Consider the following 20,923-nt stretch of genomic DNA (forward strand, 5'->3'; position numbering starts at 1 on the left):
TATTCAGGAAAAACTGCTTCATGATCACTCCACTCTTTGTAAAGGGTTTACTGAGAAGTTCATGTATATTAAAATCGTCCTCATTATGTTCCTGACGAACGATTATTTATAACTGTATATTTTACTAGTACAAACGTATTATTATCAAAGCATTTGATGGCCAACGTTTTCGTTTAGCTGAAAAAGAAGACAATATTATATGCATAGATCGCACCTCTTCTTGCGTTGGTTTATTCCAAACCCCTGACAGGAAGGGCCGGTGTTTAGAGTCAAGACACAGGAAGATCTAGCGAAGGAGAACAGTGTTACAGCAGCTTTCAAAACAAAAATGAAACCAACTCACATGTTATAACCTAATATATTTTTGATGTATATAGAAATGTAAGTATCGAAATTATTTACAAACTACAAAACCATCAACTAAAGAAAAGCTCCCGGAAGAGCAAAACCGTGCAGCGCGACCAAAGTTCGGATCAGTAAAAAAAAAATAAAAAAAAATATTAAACTAAACACTGAGGTAATTGTGATTCCATGTTACCTTAACAAAAATATATAAATTCCTTCAATTGCAATTATGTGCATCCGACAGCAGATTTGTAGGTTGGTATGTATCACTTGATAGAAGTCAGTAAAAATGTGTGGTGTGCACGGCGTTCCTCAGTTAGGTGGCCACTGGCCAGACGAGCGAAAATATAATGTTCACTTTTAGTTCCTAACAAATTCAATTGGAAGAACCCGTACAAATACTGTAATGCTTGCTTGTTTTTATTTCATTTTCTTGGTGTTTGTTCTGTCGCTCTTTTTGCCCTTACACGTTTCAGAGGTTTACAATCACAAGTTGTGATTATCTGACTAAAGTCATGTAATTTTCCACACAACAATGTCACTTTGAATAGTGCAATTTACTCAGTTGAGTGCCTACGCTCTAGTGTAGCGCTGCTGGGCTCAATATACTGGAAAGGTCACAGCCTTGTTTTGTGTATTTTATTTATTTATTTATTTGTTTGATCAGCACTTTTCCAAGTTGCAGCCTTGAAGTGGTTCCTGTGTTAATACTGTACCGTTTCTGTTCCGTTTTCTATTCGATAGCAACGTGCTGTGTTGCTAGTGAAATGGGTTCAGAGAGCAGTGCTCTTAAGAGTTGCACTCTGGAAGAGCCCCTTCTGACACTGCCATCTGGACTCACAATCCACCCTGCTGTCTTAGAGGATGGAAAGCTCGCCTCAGTCTTTGTATACAAGCAGGAAAATGAGGATAAAGTCAATAAAGCTGCCAAGGTAAGAACATAGTCTTGCATTAAAGTCACTATAAAACTTGCCTGTAACCAGCTAGTCAGTTTGTCCAAGCACTAAGATGATGCCAGAGAAAAAGAACAAGCCACAATTTAGTCCTGTAAATGTAACTCAAACAAGTGAGGATTTAATAGTTAACTAGAATTGTTATATTTCTTGGTCCTTTTCTTCATACAATGTCCCTGCCCCAATCCTGACCTGACCACCCTTTTTGATCAATTGTATGAAGTAGGGTCAGCTTGGGCATGCCTGGACATGGAATCCTGTGAGGTATTATTGATCTTCGGAGCCTCAAACAGAGCGTGGCCTGTTGCTGCGGGTGGTTACAGCACATGACGTTTGTTAGCCGACAGTCAACATTTATAAACTGAACCACATTTCATTTTGAATTCATTGTTGTGAAGTGGTATTTTCAATAGCTGTAATACACAGCAGGAACACATTTTCTGTCAGCAGTAAATCTGAATTTACTGATCCCAGAATGTTAAAGTAGATGTCAGTTACCTGATTTATAAGCAGCTAACTGACTGTAGGTATCTTGCTATTTAATAGTGACACACTGCTATTTACCCATGATTGAGTGTTCTATCTATCTTAAAATTGTGAAATACAGAGAAGGCTGAAAAGTTTGCATTTTAAACCATTAATTCAGTCCAAAAAAACATTCATCAATGATTATCAAAATCAGTATGGTAGGGGTTTACAGAATGTTTGTTCAGTAGAACTTTTCTTTTGTTTCATTGTTGGTGTTGTATTGCAGCATCTGAAAACTCTGCGCCACCCCTGCCTGCTGCGCTTCTTGTCCTGTACAGTTGTAGCTGACAGGATCCACTTGGTGACGGAGCGTGTTCAGCCCCTGGAGCTGGTGCTTGAGATCCTCTCTGCAGAAGAAATCTGTGCCGGGATCTACGACATATTACAAGCGCTAATCTTCCTTCATGACCGAGTGAGAACCTTTTATCAAAATTGTGGGTTCATTGTGGGTTTGGTGTTTTTAGGGCCTTTTTTTGTCTAATGCTGTTCATGTTTTTTTTAAAATGCAACATTTCTGCTTACAGTATAAAGAGAAAACTTTACAGTTTGCTGAATTTTAAAATGTTGTGCAATAAAGATAAAATGGTATCAGCAACTACAAAGAAACTGTCCAAAAAAAAAACACATTTGATTCAGACTGTTTACTGGAATTTTACAAAACTGACAAAAGCTTGGTATTGTAGTGTTTTCAATTTTACAAATATACAGATATACGGATGTAATTAATAAACTGTGGAAAATATAACTTTATGCTTGTGTATCTAATCGAACTAGTATTAACTGTTAACTGCAATATTACCATGGCATTTCTTTCTTTTTTTTTAATTGCAGGGAAAATCAAGTCACAATAATGTGTGCATCTCATCAGTCTTTGTGAGTGAAGATGGCCACTGGAAGCTTGGAGGAATGGAGACAGTTTGCAAATTCTCAGAAGCTTCACCTGAGGTGAGACATTGGTTATTGTAATACATATTTGATATAATGAACACATACTACAGCCAGCTGAACCAGCTCTTGCACATCTGTACTAATACAATGTACATGTTCTTCAGTAATTTTAAAACTTACGAGACAAGTTTCATGATTAATAAAAAATCATTTTATGTGTTGATGATGGTCTGTTATGCAATACTACTGCTGAAATCCTGTATATACAGGGTGATTAGAAAGTTTGCCACATCAGTGGTATGGTGTGTTGGTGTGGTAAACTTACCTTCTAATCATTCTGTGTGTGTGTGTGTGTATATCAAAGTATATCATATATATATGAGAAACAAAAACACATATGGTCTATTAAAACTGCAGCATACTGTAATACAGTTTAACACAATTAAGCAGGTTGGCGATTCCCAGTCCTTACATAAAATATGCCTTTACCGTTAACAGAATGCATTATGCTACATGTATTATTTTACTGAGCTAATATGAAGTCATGGAAACATAATTTATAACATATTTAAAAGAACAATAATTGCAAACAGACATTGGCTAGATCAACATATTACTCTAATTTAATTAAAACAAATAATCTTAGAGTTATTTTTATTAACCTATATAAATTAATTAGCCCTTCTCCTAATAGCCCTGTTGTTGACATTGGCTCCTCTCACACCTGCAGTGACTTCTTACATTTCTTTAAAAATAAAATACTAGCCATCATTAATGAGATACCACAGACACCTTCTATTAAGGAGGTCTCCAGCACAATTTTACCAACTTCATCTATTAAGGCTACTATGTTTTTTTTTTTTTTTGACTACCTTGCAGTCCTATTCCTACAAAACTATTAAGATGTTCTTGGTGTTATTAATACCCACATTTAAAAAATTATAAATGGTTCACTTTCCTCTGTTGTCATTCCTTCAGCACTTAAGTTAGCTGTGGTAAAGCCTATGCTTAAGAAACACAATTTGGACCCTAAAGTCCTCAATAACTAGATCAATCTATGAATGATACAAGCAAATATTGAAAATCTAAACGTAACATATTTAAAGACACTTTTCTTTACAGCTTGTTTTTATACATGCAGTGTTACTATACGGTATTTTTAAAAAATGGTCATATCGGTCGTTGCAGTTCTGTGACCAAGAACTGCATCTATGAAATCATAATATTTACTTTTTTTGCTGTCTGATTCGCTTTATTGTTATGATCTTTATTTTTTTATAATCCTGTTTTTATTTTTTTTATTTTTTCACAACACTGTTTCGCGCTGTGGTTTAGTCCCGTGTTTCTCAATACCTGTGAAATCTTTTGTTAGACTTTATTGTTTCGGACAGTACGAGTTAACCCTGCCCCCAGCCTTGCTCAGCACTGAGCCAGTACCAGATATCTTGCGAGGCCAGAGTTTCACGATTATGGCTCAGCTCAGCTCGAAAAAATCTTAAGTGCTGGCACAAATCACACAGATACTGTGCTTTTTAAAATATGCATTGTCCGTCTTTGCATAAGAATCTCATAAAATTTACAGTAATTCCAAACATTCTTTTCTGTCCTGCTTCTTCAGCGATATATTGCAAGTCCTGACTGATAAACACAAATAATAACGCAACATTTAATTGTTTTAATATGTATCGGTCAATTTGACCGTGCCTGGTCGGAATAGGTATGACAGTATTTCATCTCACTAATTTTTGCAGCAATGCGATTCTTTCTTTGTCAGGGGAATTAGTACATATGTTTAGGAAAAGTCAGGAAAGCACAGCTCCTTATCTTAAACACATGCACAGCAATTTAAATTAAAATTCCAAAAAGGGTCAAAATGACCACCTTGGTCGTTCTAGTGTTAACCCGAACCCAATCTGAAGAAGGTCATCCAAAGACACAACCTAAAGCAAGTAGTGAGAAGCACCTTCACTGTGCGCATCGGTCTTCTAATTAAAGCTACAGTACCATATTAGCTGCTGCTGCAAGAATACTGAGAAGTACAAAACTAACTGAACATATTACATCTGTCTTGAAAACTCTTGACCTTCAAGGCTGTCCGGGGAACTTGCCCTAAATATTTATCGGACTTGCTGCATCCCTACATGTCAGCTGTGCTCTTCAAGCCCAGAGCTGCTGGCTCCCTTGCCCAGGTTTGTCACTCTGGGAGGTCTGAGTTTCTCTGCAAGTGCTCCTAAACTTTGAAACTCGTTGCCACTAGTTGTGAGAGGCTCTCATTCTCTTGAGAAATGTAAAACATATAATATACACAATTTGCAGTATATTATCAGTTTACTTGAAATTAGCATCCAAATGACATGGTCTTTCTGATTATTTTGTCAGTTCCTAACCAACATTCGGACTGTGAGAGAACAAAATGCTGTTCCACCTGAGGAAAAGGTATGTTGTCTTTAATTGAGACTTAAACATGTAACTTCTTTGACCTTTTAGCTGAGTCTTTGCTAAAAGGGAGAACCTACATTATTATTATTGTTGTTGTTGTTGTTAATTCCTTTTAATTCAGATTTTCAAGTAATGCTGACAATTTTCCCAGGCTCATTTTCTTTCCTTAAGGTACAATTGAATAAAATAGAGTATATATTCTAACAAAGCAACCCTCTTGTGGGTGTTTAAAAGGTAATGCAGTATGTAATGTCAATGGCATTGTTGTAATGGAGTTGTTCATATGTACATTCTAAATGATAGTCTATGTTAAATTAGGCTGAAGGCTTTAAGACTCTGCCGGACAAAAATGGACATGCTCGAGATGCCTATTCTTTTGCAAGAATGGTGGAAGACTTTCTGTCAATGCTGAGTGATTATGGTGAGTTAAGTTGCTTTTTTTTTTTTTTTTTTTACCTTCATCTGGTTTCAAAACTGCTGACACAAATCTGATTAAACTTTACATTTATGTTTATATCTTTGGCAGGGATATGTATGTTACCAACATCTATTTTTTAACAGTAGTTCAAACCTATCAAACTAATAATAAGCTTGTAAATTTCAACTATTATATCAGACAATTGACAGTGCTGATTGGATCACATAGTATTAGACGTTGGTTTCAGAACACATGTAGCTTCCTTTTATATAATGAACTAACCAAGCTCATTTTTATGATCAATTATGTAGTTTCTGAAGAGCTGACAACAGGTTTCCAGTGCACCCTTCAGAGTAACTTTCTGAACCCAGATCCTTCAGCTCGGTTACCCCTTTGCAGCCTGTTGTCCCATGAATTTTTCAGGTAAGCCGATTTTTGCACATCTTTTTAGTTTTAGCAGTATAATCTACAGCAAAACACAATAACAATAAAAGTCAAAAGGCTGCATACATTATACATACAACAGTATAGTACAGGGGTACTCAATTACATTCTCTGGCAGGCCAGAGAAGGCAATGTCCAAAACTTTGGGGGAGGGGCACAGGGCATTCAAGATTTGAGTACTGGTGGGGGGTTGTTTAAATGGCCATGAAAAGCTAACTATCGAATCACACTTTTCAAACAGAATAGAACTTTGCAACACTGCACTTGCACCAATCAACTTATACATGTCAGAAATAACTACTAACAATGATACAATGTCTGATTGCCATTTAATAATAAAAATAGAAAGCAAATGTATTTTTTCCTGATATTTTTCAGACAATATTTAAACATCTTGTAAACAAATAATTAAACAAATCCCACTGTAATGCTATTAAAACAGCATGTTATATTTTAATTTTATTAAAACTAGAAAATGTTCTGAAAATGAGTGCATAGCAAGCATTCAAGTTATCTAATGAAAGCACGTCAATTAGTGATCGCTCTGAGGTTGATTAATAACCAGTTTAGGGGTCCTTCAGAAACCGTTGCTCAAATGTCGCCTTGCTATCATTATCGGATGTTTACTTGGTTGCTTGTCAGTAAGGCTGTGATTAAGACACATGGTCACGGATTCCTTGATTGAATACTGCTTGACAGACTTCTCTGTGAAACGTGGTGGGCATCATGACTGTATCACTCATGGAGGTATGAAGAAACACCAGCAATAAGATCAAATCTGACACTCCCCATTACTATGTGTGGAAATAGATTTTGAGTTTTTCTTTCTTTCTGTCCTTGCCATTGTAGTTTCTTTGCAATAAACAAAGTGGCAAATGACACATTTTCATAAAGTAATAGCATTACTGATTATTATTTTTTATTTTTTCAAAGCTGTGCACACAAGTGTAAACTGTCAAATTGAACTTAAACTCTTCAAGAAATAAAGGTGGAAAAGGGGGCATTGCACAAAAAAAAACAAAAAAAAAACCCATCATTTTGGTTTTTGTTTATTCTTTCCTCATAACAGAAAACAGGATCACAACAAAACAAAACGTTGATCACTATATGTAACATTTCCCTTGCTAGTTTGGCCAGTGTCTGGAAAGTGTGCAGCATTTTCGAGTGATGTGTATTACCTGCATCTGTCTCCCAATTCTGACTCACTTGCCAAATCTGAAGCATCACTTTGTTGATGTTGTGTAAATACCACATATCACTTGCCATTTTAGACACAGACGTGGCATATTGCCTTCAAATTAATGTGCAGCAGTGTTTGTAAGAATATTCAGGTAGTTTCTCCGCACTAAAGAAAATAATATTACTCCATACCGCTGTTTTCATATTGCACTAACACTAAGCTAAATAGGCGGAGATTTGTGACGCATTCCAACATGAAATCAGAATGAAAGCTGGCCAATCCGCTGACTTGTTCCTGATTAGGTTGCCCCCCCCCAAAAAAAACGCTTGTTAGGGGACACAAATACCCTGTAGATAGCGGCGATAATACAATCTTGCCTATGAGCAATTTCAGCTTTTGTAATGAAAGACAGCTGACGCGGGACAGGCCAAAAGGAAGGCTCTCAGGGGCTGTCAACTGAGGAACCCTGGTATAGTAAAACGACAATTATGTAGCTGTAAAGATTAGTGAAAGTAGAATACATGGTGAGAGAATAATGCAAAGGAAAGCAAAGCAAGAGTTGTTATTAACGTAAATGTTTTAATACAAATAGGAATGAATTCTTGGAAGTCATGAACTTCCTGAAGAGCTTGACTTTAAAAACTGAAGAGGAAAAGAATGAATTTTTCAAGTAAGTGAACAATACATTTGTTTAATTAAAATGCTGTACACAGGGTTTGGATCGTCTGCAGCACAGTTGGAAGTCTGGGATCCATGCCCAGCAACAGAATGGCCTTGTTGTCTTTTTGAGCCTACTGTTTAAATTGTACCCCCATACAAAACATTTAAAAGTTAACTTGCCCCTTTGCGTATCAGCTGATAAAAACTCCTGAACTTCTAACGACTAGATATTAAAGTTGTTTGAAGGTTTTATTTCTCCAGTCCACTCATATGAAAGAGCGGACAAAGCAAGCAATTACCTATGTAAAGCCATGGATTATTACCCTTGCAGATTTCTCCTGGACAGAGTTCAGACACTGCCTGAGGAGCTGATTGCTACTCGACTTGTCCATAAGCTGTTGAATCCGTTGGTATTTGCAGAGCCTATAGCAGTTAAAGGTTTCCTTCCTCATCTCCTCTTGCCAAAGAAAGGTGCATTTAATAAGCACATTCACATAATGATCATTGTAATATGTAACTATTCATACTGTAGCTAATTTAGAGTGCATTGCATGCCATGGTAAACCTACAATAGTTTGTTATTGTTTTGTTATTAACTACAATTAGACAAATTAAAAATAAACATATCTTGAAAAATATCTTGATCACATTTTTGTTTTAAACAGATCCAGTTGGTAACAGCCAGGATAGCCTCCTGTCAGTGTCTCTTTACCGTAAACATGTAATCCCCCAGCTGCTGAAACTCTTTAAAGTTCACGAGGAGCATGTTAGGATTGCGTTGCTATCCCACATTGAATTATATGCTGAACTTTTTTCACATGATGACCTTAAGAACCAGATACTACCTCAGGTTTGTTTTTTGTTTTTTTGTTTTTTTAATATTTGTTTTATTGTTTGTTTTCTAGTTACAGTGTGATTATTTAAATACAGTTTTTAAAGTAATGCATTCAATATAATCAAAATTATTTGTATTATATTTACTGTGTGTAATTGCAAAATATCTTTAATTAAAATTAGCCTAAGAAGCCTGCCAAAGCTTTTCATAAACAGATGAAAGAGAAAGGCCGAAAAGAAAACGGCATTGCTAGTTTAGAAAATTCATTATAAGGGGATAAATATCAGCAAGTGATTTTTGGGAATATGTTCAACGTAATTTTTTAGAATTTTAAAACGCTGTTATTTACAAGCCTGTTAACTATTCCACTGTCTTTTACAGGTGTTACTTGGCATGAGAGACACTAATGATTGCCTTGTTGCTATGAGCCTCCAGAGCTTGGCAGTTCTAGTACCCTTACTTGGTGCTGAGGTAGTAGTCGGTGGAGGAAGAACAAAGGTCTTCAAAAGTACAACACCCAGCTTCACCAAGTCAACAGATGTCACACCTGAAAGTAAGGGACCCTAACTAGGATCAGTCCCAGTGTATGACTGTGGGCATGCTAAAATTCAGATTCTTATGACTTGTACTTGCATTGTGTAAAAATAGAGGCTTCCAATGCTGTCATAAAGCACCTTCTGTAATTAAACTAAAAATATATTTTTGAAATAGACACATGCGGATTCTTGTGTTTAACAAGATCCTTTTTTTTTTTTAATGAAGGCTCTCCAGTTCATGTTATTAATAGCTTCAAAACACTGGTGTCCCAGCCATCAAAAAACACCAGGAAGCTACATTCAAAACCATCTGAACCAAAAAAGCTAGTCCTGGGAAACGTGGCTTCCCTGGAGCAAACAGAGCAGTCTGCACATCTTCAAGTGCATGCTAAAACCGGTAGGTGTATTCCTATTCAAATAGTCTATCTCATTTTGTCTGCCCTCCTTTGTTTCACTACAGGGCTCATTAAAAACTGAATGTCAGTTTGTTTTTTTTTATTCCCTCAACAGGTAGGAAACCTGATATGAAGTTGTTGTTAAACAGTTATACTGACAAAAGTGCTGTTGGCAAGGAGGATGTGCAAAAGATTGCTAGGACTGTGGAAGAATGGCCAGACTGGAGTGATGCCGAAGAGACAGAGAAAGAGAAAATTGTAGAAATACATGTTTGTTCTGAAGAAAGCCAGATAAGAGGTAGCAACCAAATCAGCGAAGCTGAACCTTGGGATGACTTTGAAACTTATAGCGAGGTTTCAGAAAATACAGACAATCTTTCTACTTTTACGTTAACATTAGACGCAACAAGTGAAATCGGCCAATCTTCCGAACCCACAAGGCAGTCCAGTACCCTGAAGCTCAGTTCGGCACAAAAAACGAGATCTGAGAACACACTAGATTCCGGGACCAATGGCTGGAACAAGAATCAGGTTTCACCACTGGAGGCACAACAGCTCCCCATAAAGCCACATCTAGCAAAAAAAACTTCAGGTGCTGGTTTAGGAGAAGAATTCACAATAGACATAAAAAAGAAGCCAGAGAAAGATCCTGAACTGGACTTCTTTGCGGACATGATTCCAGATATTAAATTGTCTTCTGCAGCGTTGTTGGTTATACCTGAAAGGACAGCACCAGCAGAGAGTGATACATCACTAAACATGCTTGCATCAAAGTTTGCTGCTGATTTGACTGAAGTAAGTTTTATGTATGCTGTCTAGTGAGTAGAGTAAATTTGATACAATATATGACTATTGTATTGCTAATCTCAACGAGTTTTAGCCATTACTGCATTTCATTTTATATATATATATATATATATATATATATATATATATATTACACACACACACACACACACACCAGTTGTATGCAAAGTTTGGGCACCCCTGGTAAAAATGTATGTTACAATGAATCTTTCAGTGAACAGAAGTTGACCAGACCTCTACATGGTACAAAGTTAAACATGACACCTTTCTGCAAATTTTAATACAGGATTACTATTTATTTGCATTTATTACAGATTCAAAATAATAAACAAAAGTGAACATGGCGCGTGCAAAAGTTTGGACACCCTATCACTTAGTACTTGTTAACGCCTCCTTTGGCAGATATAACTGCTTCCAAATGTTTCCTGTAGCCAGCTAAGTGTCTTTCTATTCTTTCCATTCTTTGGAATTTTTTTCCCACTCTTCCTTGCAGAACTCTTCCATCCCAGAAAGATTCTTAGGTCTCCTTGCATGCACTACATGTTTGAGATCTCTCCACAGATTTTCAATAATATTCAAGTCTGGGGACTGTGATGGCCATTCCAAAAACTTTCTCCTTCTTTCTTGTAAATATTTCATGGTTGATTTTGAGGTATGTTTTGGATCATTGTCTTGCTGAAATATCCAACCTCTTTTCAGCTTCAGTGTCCTGACTGACTTTAGGACATTAGCTTCTAGGATTTGTTGATATTTAGTTGAATCTATTGTTCTTTCCATCCCTGCAGTATTTCTGGTTCCGCTGGCTGCCACACAACCCCAAAGCATAATAGAGCCACACCTATGCTTAACAGTTGGCAAGGTGTTCTTTTCTTGAAATGCTTCACCCTTTTTTCTCCAAACATACCTTCTTTGGTTGTGGCCAAACAGTTTGATTCTCATTTCATCAGTCCAAAGCACATTGTTCCAAAAAGCTTCAGGCTTGTCAAGGTTTTCTTTTGCATACTTTAGATGCTGACTTTTGTGATGAGGTCGTAGAAAAGGCTTCCTTCTGACAACTCTCCCATGCAGGTCCTTGTTATGTAAGGTACACTGTACTGTGAACCTGTGAACAACTACTCCATTGTCAGCTAAACAGGTCCTTTGCAGTTTCTGTTGTGTAGATCTGACCAGTTTTCGGGCAAGTCTATGTGATATTTTTCTTGGTCTTGCAGATCGTACCTTGACTTTAACCATTCCATTTAACTTCCATTTCTTGACAGTGTTTCTGACAGTTGAAACTGCTAGCTGGAGGCGTTAAGAGAGTTTTTTTTATAGCCTTCTCCTGTTTTGTGAAAGTCAATTATCTTCATTTTCAAGTCATCAGACATCTGCTTAGAAGAGCCCATGGTTGTTGAAACCAAGCAGAACAACCATCACAATCTGACAGATTAGAAGGTATGAATTTACTTCAGAGTAATAGTTCAACACTGGAATTGACTTCACCTGACTAATTGAAGCCCGAACGAGTGAATCAAACTTTCTGGGCCTTAGTGATCATCTTTTTAAGAATGATCCAAAAGGGTGCCCAAACTTTTGCACTCACCATGTTCACTTTTTTTTATTATTTTGAATCTGTAATAAATGCAAATAAATAGTAATCCTGTATTAAAATTTTCAGAAAGGTGTCATGTTTAACTTTGTACCATGGAGAGGTCAGGTCGACTTCTGTTCACTGAAAGATTCAATGTAACATACATTTTTTCCAGGGGTGCCCAAACTTTCGCTTAGAAGTGTGTGTGTGTGTGTGTCTGTACACACACACACACATACAGGTGTACATTAACTTGGTTAAAATTAGCTCCTAATCCATTTGCATTATTATAAGCTAAAATGAGAGCTGATCCCTTTATTTAATGCAATTTATGTTTTGCTTATTTATTTTTGCAGACAGATGCTGCAGGATGGGGAGACCATGATGACCTAAACTGGGAAGATGAGAACAACTGGTGAGAGTATGTACGCCATACAGTACATGAAGTCCTACTCAGAGCCACAACATTGCACTTTAAGACATACCGCTTCATAATGCTTACAGTTGCAATTCTTTCACTCACTGAGCTGCTGCTGCACACGGGCCATGTTAGTGCACAGTAACAGATAATCTTTCCATAGAAAGAAAGCGTCTCATTTCTCTTTGTTAATATCAGGAACTTAAATCTCAAGATGGATTTGATAGTGAGTGTATTAAGTTTTAGGCCAAATTGTAATGTTTTTAAAGTGCTCACTTTTTTTAATTAATATAATCTGTGCCAGACAGGTCTGTTGACCCATTGAGTCTGATCACTTTAAATTTGGATATTTATCTACTGAAAATAGGATAAAGACAATTCAACAATATCTAATGTTGGTGGCTTTTAGGGTGTTTCAAAATGGTAATGCTGGAGTGGAACTTTAGAACCAGTGGTGAAAAAAGAGCTATTATTGTAACATAGTTATGTATGAGCTTTATGTTTTTTGTGCCATATTATTTCATTTGCATTAATCATAGAACAAGCTCTAGTGAAAAAAAGAATGACTGTATATTTTTAACTTGGAGAGATGTCCCTCTATAATTTATTCATGTTTACTGTTGATGGAATAAATGATTCTACCTTTGAATTGATGTGGAACTAAAAAAACAAATGCTTGCTATTTAAAGATTGTATATAGAATAGGTCCATTCAACTTTTTTTTTACAGTTCTGTCCTTTTTGTGAGCGGGTTCAAAATAATAATTTTTTTGTTAAAACTGGGTATGAAAAGCCCCTAAAACTATTTCATACATACTTTAAACTTAAATGGTTAAACTTGCCATCAGTTCTTCTTACTGGGAACCATGCTTTTATTTCTGTAGTAAACTGATTAATAATGTTAGCTCCCCTACAATACAGCAACTGGTTTCCAACCACGTAAACAGTATTAGTATCCACTACAATATCATTCTAGGATTTGTTCCCTGACATTTGTAATTATTATTAAAAAAAGAAAAAAAAAACAAGCAGCACAACATAATAATCTAATCATACAGTGTACCAAGAAAAAAATACACGTTTTAGATGCAACTGTTAAACAAGAGATACATTAATTTATTGCAGAATCTAAAAACAAATGCATATAAATAAACAGTAAGGTGCTTGCTGTAACATTTTGCACTTCTGTTCAACAAAACTATTGTAAACACAACTAGTTGTATTAAAGTTGTATTTTTTTATGTAATTAAAAGAAGAAAATAAAAGTACAATTTATTTCAATGTGGGAACACTTAAAAATGACTTAGAGTTTCTGTGCAAGATTCACTACAATCCTTGCAATTTGCAGTTGTTTAAACTGTGTCTGTGTTGCAAGCCACTGTAATCTGGCTGCCGTCCAGTTTGGGGCTGGAGTCTGCTGAAACAGTGCCTGCAGCGTTTTCAAAGCATGTTCTGCTGTATGCAGCACCTTCTCAAACTCCTCTTCTTAAAGGGTCTCCTGTCAAGCTCGCTTCTAGTAGGGCTGAGACAGGAAAGGAATAAAAAAACAACCGTGACATTTATTCACAAATACATAGATATGGCAGCTTCACAGTGGATAAATGATTATGTTGTTATTTGCAAATACCCACTGCAATATCTTGGGATTTGAAAAGCATCAGATACTGTAGTATGCTACAGTACGTTTACTTCAAACACCATTTGCTGGAGAGTAGTATGGTTGTTCTTTGTTTTCTGAGGTAAAGCTTCAAGTTGAACATGTGGATTAGCATGTGGTAACCTGGTCCACAATTTTTTTTAATTTATAAATTTATAACTTTTGGAAACAATTTCTGTATAAGCTGTATACATACCTGTAAATGGACTGGAAACGTACAGCACATTAACCGTTTCTACAACAGACCTTTCTGATTTTATCACTCCACTTGTGCATCCTCATTTTCTACTGCAACCATTTTTTTGGAGAAAGGAAAACCAAATTTTAATAAAGGATAATAAATGAATCTGTTCTTTCATTATTTATAATGAAAAGGGTCAGTGTTAAACACAAGCAATATAGCCATAGACTATTTTCTACATCAACCCTGTGGCATACATGAAAGTCTTAAATATATTATTATGAGGAAACTCTTACTTTATTGATCACAAACACCAGGGTCTTTCCCTCAACAGCTCCACTGCACACACACAGCATGGCAGACAGGACTGTGTTCTGTCACAGTAAAGTGCATGAGTTATTTATATTTTACAGCACATCACTATTATTACACTTGAATTAATTACTGCGAGATCAAATACTGTTGCTGGTAATGGCTGCTTTCTTATATTACACAGCAAAATATCTAATCTAATGCAGTCCTGCAAAATTAAGAACATCTTAATAAAAGTCCTCACTTGCTCAAGTTCTACCAGCGTGGACCTGCCTTCCAGCCATCTTCTGCAGACTGCTCCTGCTGACGTCATGATGTCATCTACAACCTGCTTCCTCAAGTCTGGGGGCAGCGCTTTTGGAAGAATGTGCTGTGAAAGTTATACCTTTTCTACCTTAGTTGGAGAGAGTGTTTCTGCAAATTCAACCTGAATTTTAAGACACATTATTGGATTTGCTATTAAAGTACAGTATTGATCATAGGAATCAGTTCATGATAGGACGACTTGCATAGTTTTATATATTTCCTCCATTTTAATATTTTTTTAGTGATATGCAAAATCTACACTTAACAATTCTTTAAAAAAAAATTAAAAAGTTGGAATGTTTAACTGTTTTGTTCACTTCCCTTTGCAGTGCAGTTTAACCTGCCTGGTGTTGTGTAGTCATCAGAAACATTTGTCTCAACAGCAAGGAGAGGTGTGACAGTCTCCAGGACAGGACTTGATCTGTCATTACAAATTGAATGGATTTTATTTATTCCATTTCATACACGTATTACATTATTTCACAAATGATGACACTTTTCACTGTTGTCTTTCTATATAGATAGATATATAGCTATCTAGATAGATAGATATATATATATATATTATATATAATATAATCATATATATATATATATATATATTTTACTCTCATAATCTTTTTGTCTCTGGTTCATTAAAAAATGTTTGTTATTTATTGCTGCGTCCATCTGGTGTCTGTGGGTGGGATGTCTATGCTGGTGGTCTATACCCAGTTTTCTAGATGACAGGTGTCCACTTTACATACTAACTGGCACTAATTGTCACCTTTGTGGGGAGTTTCTGAGTTGCCAACTAAATGGGCATAGACGCAAATTTACCATCTTGTTCCCTCTAGGGCAGGGTTCAGGCACATTGACTGGGGCTGTACTGCAGACTGTGTGTATCAAGGTTTTAACTGTTGTATCCTCTCTGTAAACAAACAGCTCAAACTGCAGTCGTTGTAGATGTAACACAAAACAAAGTTCTGGAATTGTCACTTTCCATCCAAACAGTTCAGATAAAAAGCTTAAGAAATGTGTTACATATCACTCTAATGCAAGTGGGCATATATAATTCTGTAGTTTCTTTGGTGTCATTTCTTACTTTGCTTATTCAATGACACTATGTTGTTGGCCCTGGAAAATTAAATTGATGAAACTTAAACTCTTCATCTGATTTATGATGATCATGTGATGCTTACAGTTCTGCTGACTCATAGCTGGAAATAAATTATTTCCTTAATTAAATTGCAGTTACAGTACATAGTTCTTCACAACCCGTTTTACATCGAGAAGTCACCCACAACTACAATATAATTGTATTACCATTCTGTAAGAAGTTTCTGTGTCTGGACAAAGCAGAGCAGCCAGCAGAGAGCGCTCCTGCATTGACAAAGAAATACATCAGAATCATTGCTCTCTTCTAAACCTTAAAAAACCAAGTAATGATCCTCTAAGAGCTGTCTGTCCGTCTCTCTGTGTGTAAAGACTTACCAACGGAGGAAAGCATTCCCGTGGCACGGATTCAATGAAGGCGCAGAGATGGACACAGACATGGTGATGCAGAGTGACATTGCTCTGCATCTGCCCCTTCACCATCACCCCTGGCAAGTAAATGGGAAGAGCCAGTTCAGTGTAACACTGCTGGAAACTGAGGAATTTAAAATTCAAAAAAGTTTTATTGTCCATTAAACAGAACATAAAATGGAAATTTGTCTTCAGCTTATACCGTGGCACATGGCGGTGTACAGGATGTACAGGAACATGGAAAAGGGACTGCCTGGCCAAAGAAAATTAAGTCAGTTAAATAATAGCCTCGGCTAAATAGAATAACTGAAACAAGAGGAAGTTGCTTTGGCTTCTCTGTCCCTACCTTGGAGTCTCCTCAGGAAACTGACTACCCTGACACCAGAGCCCCAGCATCTCCTGTGGCAGATTAGGCTTAAGCTTATCCATGATGGTGACAAGCAACAGGCAATACGGGAAAACAGCTCAGAAGAGACTGAAAAAGAATGGCTAGTTTTTGGGGCTCCCGAGTGGCGCATCTAGTAAAGGAACTCTGCATAGAGTGCAGGATGCGCCATATAGCCTGGAGATCGCCGGTTCGAGTTTTTTTTACTATATTTTGTATGTGTTGAGGTTCAATGTATGGCTTCATATTTATTTTTGTATTCAAATACCGTAGCTGAGTTAAAGCTTTCTGAGCAGAGCCCATAAGGACAAACAGTACCCTTACGCTGTCTGTCAGCCAAAACTTCTTCCAACAAAAGGTCTCAAGGAAAGTAGTTTATGATAAGCGGGTCCACAGCCACTAGAATAACAGCGTTTATCGCACTGCTGTGTGTGTCAGATAACTTTGAGGCATACGCACAAGGGGGAAACTTGCTGGAGATTAAAACATAAAATAATTCAGCGCCATCATTAAACTGTCACGCCTAAGCAAGTGTTGTTTTAGTTATTTCAACACTGCAGACTTCCTAAGAATGCTAGGAGAGAAAAAAAATGCACACAAAATGGCAGATTGCTCATACATTCTGCAAAAAACAACTCCACTTAAACAGTCCTGATCTGGATTATGTCCTTATCATTTTTTATGACTTATTTACATTTTCAGCCACTAGAGCTATTTAAAAAGTGATAGTGGGGTTGGCTTTTTGAAAAGTTACTTAGTGCTGAAATAGTCAATGAGCATTTTCCAATTTCAATTGTACCTTCCTTTATAATCATTAGGGCTTTGCATATATGTTCATATCCTGACTTGGTTTTCACCAAAGGAAGTAGTTGATTGTGTGCTTTGCCAATAGGAACCAAAAAACATCAAGCTTTGTATTTGGTCAAATCACCTGGTCTAATGGTGAACCATCAGACTGAGCGATGTACTGAAATGCCCTGAAATACAACTAAATTTGAATGGGAGGTTTTCCTTTAGATAACGTACCTGTAAATTTGGTGACACAGCAGATGCAGCCGACCACAGGAGTGGGCCAGAAAGGATTTAAATACCTATTTAAGATCACAATACTGTACTGCAGTTACTATTTGTCTCAGAATTTAAATATATTTGAAGACAGTAGATACATTTGGCTTACCTTAACATAGTGTACTAATGTGTTGACAAAGAATCGACACAACTTCTCTGTTTTCTGGAACAATTTGAATTCTGCACTTTGTGTGACTTTCTACAAAACCAAATGTTGGTCAGTTAGACATACCAACAAGAGAAAATGTCCATATGTTACACTACTTAAAACACACAATCCTTTTGCTCAAATCACAAGTCCTATATTTTATCAAAAAGGTATAAAAAGTAAAGTGTCTAACATAGCATCCGTATCTTTATTCATGCCAGTCTGCTTTGCTGGATGATACAATAAAATAGTGCATATGACATAGCAAAGAAAGTGCTTGAACTCATGCGAAGAGGATGACATTCTATTTGGCACTTACCTGTGTTCCAGACTGATTCGTCTGTTCCGCTAGCTACATGCAGGATTGAAAGGAGAAGAGCATGTCCTCACACAAACTGAAAACAATGTTCTTGTGTCACAGCTGTTCTTCAAGCAGGGACTGGTCTTTTATAATCTGTCTGAAAACACCTAAACTATTTTATATTCTCAGATGTTTAACAAAAAAAAAAAAGTAAATCAATATATATATAATATATATATATATATATATATATATATATATATATATATATATATGATATATACTTTGTTAAAGTCACTTACTTGATAATAAATTTTCAATTATTAGCATGAAATGCATGGTCCATATTGGAAATTACCGAGCATAGATCCAGGAGACTCAATCACTGAGGGGGGAAGAAAAGAGAAGGTTCTAGTAGCACAATATATACAGCATTTAGGGGTTATATAAGATGCGCAAAACATCTCAAAATGTGGCAAGAACATTGTTTTTTCTTTTTATCTGAACATTAATTTAACAGGCCTGTATATTTCTTATTGGACCTTGCACACTAAGTCCATACTTGAGTGGTGGATACATTTCTGGAAGCAAAATCATTTCAATACAATACAATTTGACAGCAAGGGAACAGATCCAATGTATAATGCAGATGATCCAGCGGTACTCATCCATACCTATTATTTCAATCCCTGCCAAAACGGAGACACTGCCTTCTAACAAGTCTAGCACCAACGACAAAAGTCCATTATACGCAGACTGACTCTCCTACAGGGGGTAGAGGAAATGCTTGTCAAATCATTAAAGTTACATTCGCTATATCCTGTAGCGTACATTAATTGTTTTCAATAGGAAAATAAATATTAGATCTTAATGTACTGGAGGACAATGTGTGTTTGGAGACTGACAAGTAAGCATGTCCGCTTCTGCTACTCCTAATCTGTATAGAAACATTACATTAGTCACCTTGCTTAAACACCTAACTTTTATTGCAGTAAATGTCTCACCATACAATGCAGAACAGTGTTCTTCAATATGTGCAGAACAGAGGATGGTAAGGAATGAATGCTCTCCAGGAACAGGGTCTATTCAAATGAACAGACATGACGAACACAGCCAGACAAGTCTTCAGAACCTGTACCATGGTCTGAAATATGGACCAAAATTAGAAACAAATGTGATTAAAAAAAAAAAAAACAGCATTAAAGACACAGTTGTCACCAAACTAAGCAATGACCTGGTCTTACCAGCCACTAACTCGATATATATATATATATATATATATATATATATATATATATATATATATATATATATATATATATATATATATATATAATTGATTGCATAAGTATTCACCCCCGTTGCTATGACACACATAAATAACACACGTAAATAAGCTCTGGTGCAACCAGTTGTCTTTAGAAGTCACATCATTAGTTGAATAGAGTCCACCTGTGTGCAATTAAGGTGTTTCACATGATTTCAGGTTAAATATACCTGTCTCTGGGAGGTCCCACAGTTGGTTAGTACATTTTCTAACAAAAACTACATCATGAAGACGAAGGAACAGTCAAAGCAAATCCGGAATAAGGTTCTTCAAAACCACCAATCAAGGGTAGGATATAAAAATATTTCCAAGGCATTAAATATCCCACGGAGCACAGTAAAGACCATTATTAAGAAACTGAGAGAATATGGCAGAACTGTGAATCTGTCTAGAACAGGCCATCCTTAAAAACTATCCGGGCGAGAAGGATACTTGTCAGGGAGGCCACCAAGAGGCCTATGGCAACTCTAAAGGAGTTATAGTCTTCCACGGCTGAGCTGGGAGACACTGGGCATACAGCAACAATAGCCCAGGTGCTTCACAAAACTGGCCTTTATGGGAGACTGGCAAAAAGAAAGCCATTGTTGAAAAAAACTCACATCAAATCTTGGCTAAAGTTTGCCAGAAGGTATGTGGAAGACTCTGAGACCAAGTGGAACAAGATTCTATGTTCTGATGAGACCAGAATATAGCTTTTTGGCCTCAATGCTAAGCTCTATGTTTGGCGCAAGCCTAACACCGCACATCATCCTGAGAAAACCACCCCTACAGTGAAGCAAGGTGGTGGAGGCATCATGATATGGGGATGCTTCTCTGCGTCAGGGCCTGGAAAGCTTGTGAAGATAGAGGGCAAAATGGATGCAGCAAAGTACAGAGAAATCCTGGAGGAAAACCTGCTGAAGTCTGCAAGAAACCTGGAACGGGAGAAGATTTATCTTCTAGCAGGACAATGACCCCAAACATACAGCCAAAGCCACACTGGAGTGGGTAAAAACAAAAAGGTCAATGTCCTGTCATTGTTTGATATTTTTTGTGGCTTGTGAAAGCATTCCCAGAAAACTTTCAATTTCAAAGATATAACTTCCTACCAATGTTTACAACTTTTTACTTTAAAGAGCAAGGAAGTTCCTCATTAATATCGAATTGTGTTCCTTATTTTTAAACACCTGTTTCCATTCTGTTCAGATATAACCGAAAAGTGCGTAAGTATGAAATTAAGAAAATATTTTGCCCAGAGAACGACTGAAAAAAAAAGATATTACTAGCAAGCTTGTTATCAACTAGATGCAAAACAGACTTTCACTCACAATGCCAAGG

At 36.6% G+C, this 20,923-nt stretch overlaps 1 protein-coding gene and 1 long non-coding RNA gene across 3 annotated transcripts; one reads left to right on the plus strand and one right to left on the minus strand.

The window, feature by feature from the left end:
• Positions 1-260: 260 nt before the first annotated feature.
• On the plus strand, positions 261-13,521 carry LOC121331218 (protein-associating with the carboxyl-terminal domain of ezrin-like). 2 transcript variants are annotated; one of them, XM_041278464.1, is made up of 14 exons: positions 261-517; positions 1,090-1,277; positions 2,053-2,238; positions 2,658-2,771; positions 5,094-5,150; positions 5,472-5,574; positions 5,883-5,994; positions 7,788-7,865; positions 8,187-8,326; positions 8,521-8,705; positions 9,072-9,243; positions 9,453-9,623; positions 9,737-10,416; positions 12,355-13,521. In XM_041278464.1, exons 2-14 carry the CDS (start codon positions 1,113-1,115, stop codon positions 12,415-12,417), a joined length of 2,226 nt encoding a protein of 741 aa, XP_041134398.1. In that variant the 5' UTR covers positions 261-517; positions 1,090-1,112; the 3' UTR covers positions 12,418-13,521. The 2 variants fall into 2 exon arrangements, with proteins under 2 accessions (XP_041134398.1, XP_041134399.1); XM_041278465.1 differs by having other exon boundaries at positions 261-381.
• Positions 13,522-13,656: 135 nt separating this feature from the next.
• Positions 13,657-15,283, minus strand: LOC121331219. Its single transcript, XR_005951948.1, has 3 exons — positions 14,810-15,283; positions 14,550-14,627; positions 13,657-13,937 (listed from the first exon to the last, which is right to left on the minus strand). It is a non-coding gene; the product is annotated as an uncharacterized LOC121331219 (long non-coding RNA).
• Between the last annotated feature and the right edge of the window lie 5,640 nt (positions 15,284-20,923).

This window comes from Polyodon spathula, chromosome 18 (assembly GCF_017654505.1).
Source record: "Polyodon spathula isolate WHYD16114869_AA chromosome 18, ASM1765450v1, whole genome shotgun sequence".
NCBI classification, from domain to species: domain Eukaryota; kingdom Metazoa; phylum Chordata; class Actinopteri; order Acipenseriformes; family Polyodontidae; genus Polyodon; species Polyodon spathula.

Excerpts from the sequence above, each read along its gene's own strand:
- LOC121331218 (XM_041278464.1), top strand. The coding sequence starts at position 1,113 with ATGGGTTCAGAGAGCAGTGCTCTTAAGAGTTGCACTCTGGAAGAGCCC. Across the intron at positions 7,866-8,186 it reads GAAAAGAATGAATTTTTCAA|ATTTCTCCTGGACAGAGTTC; the intron begins GTAAGTGAACAA and ends TTACCCTTGCAG. Across the intron at positions 8,706-9,071 it reads AGAACCAGATACTACCTCAG|GTGTTACTTGGCATGAGAGA; the intron begins GTTTGTTTTTTG and ends TGTCTTTTACAG.